Source organism: Limulus polyphemus, unplaced genomic scaffold, assembly GCF_000517525.1.
Source record: "Limulus polyphemus unplaced genomic scaffold, Limulus_polyphemus-2.1.2 Scaffold5511, whole genome shotgun sequence".
Classification (NCBI taxonomy): domain Eukaryota; kingdom Metazoa; phylum Arthropoda; class Merostomata; order Xiphosura; family Limulidae; genus Limulus; species Limulus polyphemus.
Genome location: NW_013671121.1, coordinates 25,987 through 38,551, shown reverse-complemented (window position 1 = coordinate 38,551; position 12,565 = coordinate 25,987). Strand labels below are relative to the sequence as shown.

Genomic DNA, 12,565 nt, shown 5'->3' with positions numbered 1-12,565 from the left:
GAACATGTTTGGTGAGACCGGGATTCGAACCCGCGACCTGCAGATTACTAGTCTAGCGCCCTAACCACCTGGCCATGCCTGGCCCCAATCTAGAAGAAAAATTATTTTGGGGAAGTCTACACTCGTTGAATTTTATAACTGCTCTTTGTGTATTTCTCAGTTGGAAGTAAAGCTAATGCAAAATATTATTTAAAATATTTATATCTTTTTTACATTATTGTTAATATATGGTTGATATAAACAACGAAACTATTCAATTGTATATATTAGGTATTAGAAAAATTTGATGTAGTAGAATATCGATCAGTAAACTGTGCTAAAGGTTCGAATTATTTATTAATTTGGTATTCATTGGTTGTTTTAAGTCTAAAAATATAATTTGATTTTGCTTAATAAAAATAATTTCCAGTTAATTTCATGTCTGATTTCTCTAAGTTATTATATATATATATATTAATTAAAATATTTTCAATCAATGATTCGTTGCTGTAAAATAGTATTTGAATTTTTTGGGTAATTTTTGAGGCCTCAAATTCATTTATCATAAATGAAATTCAGAATTTCAATTTTTTTCTAATTACTAAAATAATAATATCTATTGTGAAGTTTTAAAGTTTTTACGAATTGTTCATATACCTAACGAATTGATTCTCATTATTTTGATTTGACTACTTTAAACTTCCTATATATAGGTTAAAAGTGTCTAATATAACTTGACCTTAGGATATTCAGAGAAATAATAATTTCTAATTCTGTTTGCTAATTATTTCAAGGTATTGATGATATATTTATGTACTAATGTTAGTATGCATTGTTCCCACAGTTTATCTTTTTTCTTATAAACTTCCTTGTGCAATTAATTTTTCTGAAAAGAGCTATACAAATGTTTGTTTGTAATTAAGCACAAAGCTATACAATGGGCTATCTGTGCTCTGCCCACCATGGGTATCGAAACTCGGATTCTAGTGTTGTAAGTCCGCAGACATACTGCTGTGCCACTGGGGGGCGCTATACAAATGAGGTACAAACCTAAACCACTTTGATAATTCCTATAGCAGATTATTTAGTTCTACAGTTTCGCCACTAGAAGATACCTTTGTAAACTAAACTAATCTATTTCTTTAAGCTATTTCTGCTTATGAAATATACAATCTCTATTTTACATTCTATCTTGAAACGTTTAAAGATTTTAAATATTTTTGTAAAAAACTATACTTTATATTTCAATTCCAATATTGTTAAATAGTGGTATAAGTTCATTATTTTCTTCACGTATATCTCATTGTCTGTTTTTGAAAAACTAAGAATATGTCGATAAGATTTTCCTTAAACAAGTCATCATTTAATATTGATAATCTGAAGTTATTTGCTTCTTTTAGAATTTAAAACTCAAAACGTGGGAGGTCTTTGCTTTGCATTAAATTGTAGTTACGTGTTCGTAAAGGTAAAGGAAGGCAATGCGTGGTATTTGTTAATAGCTATTCTATGTAGTGCTAACTTAACAAATATATATATATATATGTGTGTGTGTGTGTGTATCTTAGCAGGTCCTTCTCCCCCCAAGATGTAAAGTGTAATTCGAACGCTGTCTATAATTAGTCAAAATATACACCAACAAAACTAGCCTGACCGCCAGTTCATTAATTAACACATTCTAATAACGGGGTTTCACGAAATTCTGTACGATTAGAAATTATTATATCGAATAAAGTTTCAAAAAATCACGTGTGATTGAGTTTTGAAAAACTCTGACAAGTCTGCTGATATCCATAAAGTGAAAAAGAGTTTCACGAGAGACTATTCTAATGATCGTTTTCGTACACACTCCAATCGTATTGCTGCAAATACAGTTCGCCAGGAGAAGAGCCCTTTCTCTTGTTTGTCCCACCGTCAACCCGTGGGATTTGATTGTTACTCTTATAATGCATCCACCGCTACAAAGTGCGGAGCGCGATTTTGCGGAAACTAGGGTCCTTGGACCCACAGCGGCCCCCCCCCAACTGCACAAGCTCTATATCTGCGTTTATAAAGTATCGTAAATGTTATTGCTCATATCTCATAGCAAATCAAAACTTCTAGATGGCGCTGTGTATCTGATTGGTGCCTGTTTTTATTTTGTATATAAACCGACAAAATTCTTTTCCCCAGGATATTGTAAGTAGTATCTCACATAAAATTTACATTACATATATTTACATGTGTGTCTGTTTGAACCTGTGGCGCACTAAAATTGTTAATATTTAGTGATAATAACATACTCCTTTTTTACAAGTTCATGTACGCGCGTGTGTGGGTGAGGGAGGGGGGCTTAAGCACCAAAGACAAAGGAAAGTGGGGCGCAGTCTATAAAGTTTGAGTACCACTGCACTGGACCTGGACCACACCCGGCCCGCCCTGTAATATTCAAGTATAATTTTGGATATTAATCTTGCATCAATCTAAAAGAGTTGTTTTTTGAGCCATTCCAAACTTTTCATAAAATTACTATTAAACAGGGAACATTGTGTAATGTATTGTATAGTAAAAAAAAAAAAGATAGTGCTTATTTGCTTCAACCATGTTAAAACATTTTAACATTATGCTCCTTCATAATCACTCGGAAGTAATCAACTGCGCGGTTTGTAGCGAGAAAAAACAAATTAACATAGACAACTGACCTTTAAACAATTTAATTAATATACTGGACCAAAGATGAGAACTCGAAGCAAACATAGATCTTCCCATAGAATCTTTAATTATCCCTCCAACAATAATCCATGATCTACAGCACCACCTGCGTCATTCAAGCGTCACATACCAGATGCGAGAACAGGAAGGTTACCCCCGAATGACGTCAGCAAGTGTCTGCCTTTAGCTTACTCTGTACTCAAATGCTTTGTGAATTACGTCACTTCTCACGACTAAAGTTCTCTTTTAATAGCACTACACTGTAATACTATTGGCAAGGCTATGGTAAGTTCCTTTTTATCAAACATGGAATTTGTCCAGTTCTGCCCATCCTTCATATTGGGGAGAGTGGGCGGGGGTCTTAAAAGAACAGCGTTTAGTATACTGCTTATCTCTGTACAGCGTTTAGTATACTGCTTATCTCTGTATCTGATGTTTCTTAAGTTAGAGATTAACTTATTTGTAACTATGTGTAAGTTAATCGAAAATTATTTTCAGCCCTCGAAACGAAGTGGACCTAATAATGGTATTCTATAGACATCATATAAACCGAATATTCAATTAAAAACAACGATTTAACTTTATAAACTTACTCTTGTGACATTAACCATGCCTATGATAAATGACACAGAAATGATAACTGCCGTAAAAATCTCTCTCCTAAAGCGCCACCTAGTGAAATATGTGTGAAACTCGTCCAAGAGTCCAGTAATTACTGATTCTAGGCCTCCCATCTAAAACAATAATGAAATCACAGTGAAACATTAGTTCACTAACACAACTATTACAAAACAAAGTCATTGCAACGAATATAATAATTCATTTGCATACAGTTCGTGAGACATATTGAAATTTCAAAAGCATTAATCCAGATGTAGACTTTTAAAATATGTTTTTAAGTAGCGAAAACTGTTGATGATACAATAAATAGCATTTTATCTGGACCTTAAATCGTTTTTTGTTACTTAGAAATAGTGAAGTTTTGTTTCGTCTCCGATAATATATTTTAATAAGTGAAAAATTATTGACGAGGGAATTATAAGTAAATCATAACTAATGCCTGGAGAGTTATTGACGAAGGGATTATAAGTAAATCATAACTAATTCCTGGAGAGTTACTGGCAAAGAGATTATAAATATATCATAACTAATGCCCGGAGAGTTATTGACGAGGGGATTATAAGTAAATCATAACTAATGCCTAGAGAGTTACTGATGAAGGGATTATAACTAAATTATAACTAATGCCATAGAGTTACTGATGAGGGTATCAAAAGACCAATAGTAAGCCACACCTGGGAAGTTACTGACGAGGGGATTATAAGCCAATAATATCTCACATCTGGGGAGTTACTGGCGAGAAGATCATAAATCAATAATAATTCACACCTGGGGAGTTACTGACGGGGGGGGGGATTATTCACAAATCATACCTAATGATTCTAAAAATACCTTCGTTCTTAACAGCTCAGAGACAGTATTCTGTCGAGCTCGTGACAAATTTATAATAAAAAAGAAAGAAAAACAACATACACACACTAAGACATTGCCAACAATTTACATTAGAACAAAACAACACAGTATTTGCGGAATGGTAATAGGAGATTTTTTATGTTATTTTTTGTTGTTGAGGGTTCTTAAGACATGCTTGACTCCAACAATCCATTTTTGGAAACTCAAGCTGTGCCAAAGATCTAGACTTTTCTGCATTAACAAAGACAATTAGTTGCCCCTTAAAGCATTGAAGTGTTCTTCTTCTGGCGGGTCGCAGGAACTTAAAAATAATTTTTCAGCGTGACCTCGGGTTTTATGGCTCACCCCTTCTCACTAATAGGGTTCACATGTCATGAAATGTGTGTTTGGAGTTTTTAGTGAAAAAAAATCACATAGATGTTTAGAAAGGATACGGCACTCTTAAAATTTTAGCATGTTTTTTTTTTACCAAGTTCTTCTTTAGCTTACAGCCAACAGAAATGTTGAGTCGTCTTTAACGGTATGTAACTAGAAAAGATAAAATTTGGATATTATTATAATTACTCTTAAAGATAACCTGGTTTCACAGGCTTCATAACTGACCATTTTGTGTAATAAAAATATAGACAGTGAAGGTGCAAGTAGAGAGAGAGAGATGGGTAAATTTTTCATCCAAATCATTATAAGCTTGGAATATTATTCGGAGTAAGAATACAATATTTATCCATATGTTAGAAAAACTCCGAGGGCGTTAAAATACTTACATAATAACCTAAAAGTGATACTCGTATTTTATGGATAAAAATCGCTCAAGGATAAAAAATATAATTACAATTAGCAAGTTAACTTAAAGACATATTCACTTGCAAGTGCGAACAATGACTAACTTTGATCTTGTTTCAAATTACAAAAATATTCCTTTCCATTATGACTTTAAAAATAAGGTAACAAAGGACAAAGAAATAAGGTAACGAAAAATTGAAAATCCTAAACTCGATCGCTTTGAGAAAACGAATCTTCCTTCTTCACTTACCCCTGAAGAAAGGATTTTTTTTCTTTTTCATTAACAGTATTCAGTTAAAACACGGGTATCTAATGTGACATAAAAACGTGCAATGAACATAAATATGGCTTTGACGTTTTTTTCACAAGTGACAATATTTAGTATAAGAAACGCATAAGTGGTGGAACATATTTGAATTGGGGATCGACGATTGTAGGCACCTTATTTCAAAAGTTAAACAGTGACTTTCCATCGTAGTTATACATAAGTCTCTATTCCCCATAAAAAGGGGCCCTTTGCTACCGCATGAGAATTGGGGGACACATGTTCCACTGCGCCACCGGTTACGCTAACTATGAAGAAACGCTTTTAAGTAACTAGATAATAGATACATGCATAAACAGAATGAAAAGACTGATAGGCAAATGAAAAGGTAGCTAAACAGATAAACAAAAGGATCGTCAGTAAGACAAAGAAAGAGTAGACAGATAAATAAATAGATAGAACTAGAATTATTCTTAGCAAAATTCTAAATAAATGTTTAATTGTTTGATTCCTTAACGGCCTGGAACAGTGGATATATCATCCATCCATGAAGCAAATAGTGAATTTTATGGAAGATTTGATTATTTCTTTAACTTATATTATTGAACCAAATGTATCTGAATGTAAATAAAACTAAACGTCCATTAAAAACCTTCTGTTCAAACAATACTTTTGGTGTGAACGTGCTTTGTAGTCACTATGAGAAGAACCTATACACAGGATAGGTGAAGTGAAGAAAAAATGTCACCGGCCACTATTCAGTTCTTCACATTATATAGCAGCACAATAACAGGTGTAATAAATAAACTTAGTATTCCGAAAACTGTATAATCCCGAAATCTAAGTTCAAAGGAGGTCCAGTTCAATCTACCCTTTGATCAACGTGTGTTATTGGGTTATAGTAGTTTCGGAGAATTCCACTCCTTATCAGTAACCCTTGAACTTAGACTTCGAAATTACAGAATTTTCGGAATACAAGTTTATTTATTATATCTGCTATTGTGCTGTTATATAATGTGAAGAACTTAATAGCGGCCGATGATACTTTTTCTTCACCTATCCAGTGTATAGGTTTTTATCGTAGTAACTACAAAGCACGTTCACATCAACTGTATGTTGACACTTTTCACTGTGTTGTAGGTCCAGCTTATCTCTCTTTGTTTAACTTGTGTTTAGGGTTACTGATGAGGAGTGGAATTCTCCGAAATTAGCACAACCCAATAACAAAACGTTGATCAAAGTGTAGAATGAACTGGACCTCCCTTGAACTTATACTTCGAGATTAAACAATTTTAGGAATACCAAGTTTACTTATTATGACACCTTTTGTTAAAAGCACACACACGTGTATAACTAGACTACACTACTTACGGCACTATCCAGGCCTAATGTCAGCAACATAAAGAAGAATAGTACAGCCCAAAAGGGTGCACCAGGTAGCGTAGCAATTGCTTCAGGATAAACCTGAAACACTAGCCCGTGGCCTTCTGTGGCTACCTTGTTGATTGGAACTCCCTGTCTCTCAGCCATGTAACCAAGATAGACGAAAATAACAAACCCACTGAAGAAACTGGTAGAACTGTTGATCGCTGTGGTCAACAGGCAGTCCCTGTGGAGAGAAAAACCAAAGCACTCTCAGGTTTTGTTAGATTGAACATTTATATTAACCAAATAATGTGATGAAGAATGAACTTAAAATATTCTGAGTATCTTGTAACTTTGAACCTACACAACTAATGTCAATATGAGTGGAATGTAACTTTGAACGTATACAATTAATGTCAATATGAGTGGGATATAAGTTGTTTGAACGTATACATTTAATGTCAATATGAGTGGGGTGTAAGTTTGAACGTATACAGTTAGTGTCAGTATAAGTGGGATGTAAGTTGTTTGAACGTACACAATTAATGTCAATATGAGTGGGATATAAGTTGTTTGAACGTATACATTTAATGTCAATATGAATGGGGTGTAAGTTTGAACGTATACAATTAATGTCAATATGAGTGGGATGTAAGTTGTTTGAATGTAAACAGTGTCAGCACAAGTGTGATATAAGTTTGAACGTATACAATTAGTGTCAGTATAAGTGAGATATAAGTTTGAATGTAAACAGTGTCAGCACAAGTGTGATATAAGTTTGAACGTATACAATTAGTGTCAGTATAAGTGAGATATAAGTTTGAATGTAGCATATTTAGTGTCAATAAGAGTGGGATGTAAGTTATTTGAATGTAAACAGTGTCAATATAAGTGTGACTGTACACAATTAGTGTTAGTATAAATGAGATATAAGTTTGAATGTACATATTTAGTGTCAATATGAGTGGGATATAAGCTTGAATGTACATATTTAGTGTTGATATGAGTGGGATATAAGTTTGAATGTATATAGATAGTTTCAATAAAAGTGTATTATAAGTTTGAATGTACACAGTTACTGCCAGTATGAGTGGGATATAAGTTTGAATTTATACAGTTATTGTCAATATGAGCGGATTATAAGTTTGGAGGTATACACTTAGTATTAGTGAGTTATAAGTTTGAATGTATACAGTTAGTTTCAGTTTGTAATACGGAATTTCTTGCCTGTGAATAAATTAGAGCTGGAAGAAAGGAGCATGTTCCGTTTGCTCTAGTCGTAATATAAATTAGAAATTCTGGAAAATATTAATAACTCATATCATGTGTTACACCCATGTAAAAATGAAGTGTGTCAAATATTTGCCTAATTATAGACAGTGCCTTAAAACTGATGTTGTAACAATTCGTTTTAAGTGAAAGATGTTATATAAGTCCCATTAGATGTGTTTCACACGTGTATGATGTATAGACAGTGCCTTAAAATTGATGTTGTAACAATTCGTTTTAAGTGAAAGATGCTATATAAGTCCCATTAGATGTGTTTCACACGTGTATGATGCTTAATGTGTGGCAACTAGTTTCACACGTGTATGACGCTTAATAACTTAAAAACGAATTTGTTGAATGAAATCAAGTAAAAACACTTTAACCTGATTCCGGAGAACTAGAGCAAGAAGTCACGTGATTTGTAGTGCTATAACGGAGCAAGTAAAAGTTCAAATGATACGTAGCTCATAAAGCTAACGCTAAAAGTTAATCTAACACAGGTATACTCATATAAGCACCGAAAAATGTGAAAAAGATCTTTAAATTTTGTCGCTGGAGTAGCATCTTTTAAAATAAAATCAATAACATTTTGTTGTTTATGTATTTTAATATCCCCTTCTTGTTCCCTTTAGCTTTGTGTGTCAGGGAAGCATTCAAACATGTTGCATATACATACGTACCAGAAAATACAACCCTAGTTTTTCATTGAAACCACTGTTAGATAGAGAAGAGTTAACATTGTGACGCCACTAAGCCAAGATGTTGAACTTTTCAATAAATTTTGACCCAAGCAAGCTACCTACATAGAGTAGAACTAAAAACTAACACAACGAACATGTAGCTAATTTACATTACTAATCTAATAAGAAATGTGCAGTGTCATGAAAAATGAACTAATAACGACTAGAAAATATAGATTCATCAGTTGGGAACCTCTTTGTTGGGCCAGATGTTGCTTGAGGGCTTATAACGCTAAAATTCAGGATTCTCTCCATAGTGTGAGCAACAAAATAAGTAAACGAACAAAACACCTATAAATGACCTCAGCTAGAGTTAATATGAGTTTGTTTGTTTTTGCATAGTTTAACCCATTCAACATATCTTAAGAGACAGTTCTTCGTATTTCTTTTAGTAAAAAAAAAATAAATGTTTGTAGTTTGTTTCTGAATTTCGCGTAAAGCTACACGAGGGCTATCTGCGCTAGCCGTCCCTAATTTAGCAGTGTAAGACTAGAGGGAAGGCAGCTAGTCATCCCCACCCACAGCCAACTCTTGGACTACTCTTTTACCAACGAATAGTGGGATTGACCGTCACAATATAATGCCCCCACGGCTGAAAGGGCGAGCATGTTTGGTGTGACAGGGATTCGAACCCGCGACCCTCAGAGTGCGAGTCGAGTGCCTTAACCACCTGGCCATGTCGGGCCAAATGTTCGTAGAATGTTTCTCTGATATCTTATCAACCTTGATTACTAACGAATGGGCCCCCTAGTGGCACAGCGGTATGTCAGCGGACTTACACCCGCTAGAACCCGGGTTTCGATACCCGTGGTGGGCAGAGCACAGGTAGCCCATTGTATAGTTTTGTGCTTAACTTCAAACAACCTAACTAACTAACGAATGGTATACCAAACGTTCACTAGTGGCTAAAAAATCGAGTTAGTCTATTTCATGAAAATAGTAGTATATGAAAGGCAAAAAAAGAAAGAAAAACGTGCACGAGACAGAAATAAGCTAAGTATCAATAACTTGTATCATCATTCCTCGACAACAATAAAATATTTTTGTTACTCTCTTTTACTCTTAACATAGAAAGTAACAGATTTATTCCTAAAAATTTCTGACAAAATTCCGCATAAGAATATTCTCGAATCTATTGTTCATTTTATGGTGGAAAATATACTTTGAAGTTACTTCATTTGTAAAACCTTTTATTTGTGAATTATATTTGTTTGTTTTTATGAAGAGAAAGAAATTTACGTTTAATCCATTTTTTTTTCTTCAAATGAAGGAATATTGTGTTCTTGACAAAGAGGGATCTTACTCGTAACAGCACTAAACTTCTATACAGTGACAAATGATACTCTTAAGGGGTAGCGGGAAACCTAACCATATTTCACAACCATGTCCTTGCTAGCTGGTTTGTAGTTGGTTACATAAAGTCATAAATCCTGTAACTTTTTCTCCTCTATTTTTTCTAATGTTACTAACTGTACCGCTACAGAATACTGAGTTCGAGTAGAAACAGTTTTGTGATAGAACCCTTTGAGGGTCAATAATTTTCCCAAGTATGGTTGTCATTTAGATCACGTATAAACAGTGCCTCCACCTAACGGATTTCATCATACGATGTAAATGTATCTCAGCTAAAAAAGTATTAATTTTACAGAGTAAGTCTAGATAGTGATAATAATAATTCACAGTAACGGATGGAATTAGATAAGAATACACGCATGCAGAATATAAGATAGATAAACAAGAAAGTAAATACGTGCAAATACAAACAGGGAGAGAGATTTTTTTGTATTAATGCTTTGTTTCTTGGTGTAGCTTTAAACATTAGTTCGGAAAGACGAAAGCTGAAGGAAAATCTTATATGGTATAGATATTGTATTTATTATTATTCTTGCATTGTTCATATTGCATTTCTAAGTGTAGGAATAGGTTATTAGAAAATTTTCAGGATAATGAAATTTGAGAAAAAGCGACACAGCTGGTGTAACTTTTCACTAGCATTTGCTGTCCGCACGCAAACCCGAAGTTCTCAAATGTTGCTTTTTTGTTGTTTTTTTAAACAGCAAAGTTGTAGCTGACGTGGAAGAGGAAACCATTCAGTATTCTGTTTCATTGTCTACATTCTCCGAACCAAACCTACTTGTTAACTTCCGTGTTAGGGCAGCTGTATCGAACAAAGTGTCAAGTTGCATTATCTATGAGAATTAAGGGCAGCAAAACTAATAAGATATGACTCGAAGTTCCCGGATGTTACTTTGAAAACCAAGAACTAATATCACCTAACGGAGTTCATAAAAGAGAAACATTATATAACACTAATGACGTAGGTTCAACCTTCTTAAAGGCTTTGTCTTTCAATTTCGAATATTCGATTACCAAAAGAATACTTTGTTTATGCTTCTTTTTTTCTTTACTTTTTAAAAATAACAACCAGAACATGCGGTATATTAAAGTAATTCTCGACTAATTAAAGAAAATATCACATCTCTAAATTCTGCGATTTTTTCTCTTTCATTAATGTTACATTAAATAATATTATTTTAAGTACGTTAGTACTTAATAGTAGGGATAGACGAGAATTCCAAATAATTCACGTGCCGAAAAATCACCCTATTGAATTTCTAAGCGAAAAACCGACCATTGAAAGTATTGTTTACGAAATATTATGTGCATATATACTAATGATACGCTAAAAAGGTACCTGTTATTTCCGGTATAACAATTCAAAAATTTCAAAAACAGCAACTTTTTCTTATACTACCTACCTACCTGTTCACGTCAGCGGGGCTAGCATCTAGACAGCTTGGACTATCGGTACAAGATTTCTCCAGCTTACTTGAATGGTATATACAGGTATAATATAAATGGTAAACGTACTTAAATATCTTTTTAACCTTATTCAACCCTACGGATGGCGCTACATATCGATGGATAGACATGCGACAGTTTCTAAAGGTAAAGTATATACTTTATACAGGTATGACATAAATAGTAAACAAACAAGAATATTAAAAAAATATGAAACTTAAAATGAAGTAGGGATCCTGCTACAAAAAGTAATGAAACAAGAATTAAAACTACAATCACAAAATTATAAAATTTAATCCCTATTTTGGCAGCTTTATACACTTGATCTGTAGACCAAAGTAAGGATTAAAGTTTATATATTTGTGGTTCTGGTTTTATTATTGTAAAACTTATAGCTACCAGGGATATTGTTATACTGAAAAATGGACACAACATCTATAAACCCCATGGACATATAAAACTGAACAAATAAATAGGAAAAAGAAATTAAAATTTTAACCAAAAGTAGGGATCATTGGTTATTCATAGAAGTGCTATAGAAAGTATCCAAAACAAAATAAATTCTGCAATACAAAGTACACACAAGTAAAGAGATACTAGTTGGATAGATTTTAGAACGATTTTCAATCCCTACTTTATACGCTTTATACACTTATCTGTAGGTCAAAGTAAGGATTGTGATCAGTATAGCTAAATGAAGCAGTCTAAATTCTCCAACCAAACTTTGTGTACTTTTTATTGCAGCATTTATTTTGTTTTGAATACTTCTTAAAGCAATTCTATGAATAGCCAATATTCCCTACTTTCCATTAAAATTGTAATTACTTTTCCTATTTATAAGATTAAAAAAGATTGAACCTGATTTAGAGATATTTTAATCAAGAAAACTTTATATTGTAGTTTTATGACTCTACATCATCACCTAGGTGGTGGTGGAGTTCGTGGAGTGGGTGTAGATCTGTTTGAAGCATAGCCTTGTCGTCTTCTTCTAAGTGATGAATACTGTATGAAAAAAGTTATTAGATTAAAATGTATCTATATACAGAGACAATAGAAAGAGAAACAACTATTAATTTAGTATTAAAAAAAAAGAGCATAAATACAGAAAGGGAAAATAAGCAGTGTTTGAATCTTTTTTTATCATGTTTAGTTCAGCCACTTGTGAAATAGTGGATTTTTTCTGGTTCCTATAAGATACCTT

The 12,565-nt window shown here is 33.4% G+C and overlaps 1 protein-coding gene across 2 annotated transcripts in view; it reads right to left on the bottom strand.

Moving 5' to 3' along the window:
* Nucleotides 1-12,565, bottom strand: part of LOC106472670 (KN motif and ankyrin repeat domain-containing protein 1) — a 53,886-nt gene that overhangs the window by 23,069 nt on the left and 18,252 nt on the right. For both annotated transcript variants that reach the window (XM_022401223.1, XM_022401224.1), the window contains exon 13: nt 12,287-12,366. In XM_022401223.1, the coding sequence (XP_022256931.1) occupies nt 12,287-12,366 (80 nt within the window). The remainder of the gene's footprint in view (nt 1-12,286; nt 12,367-12,565) is intronic.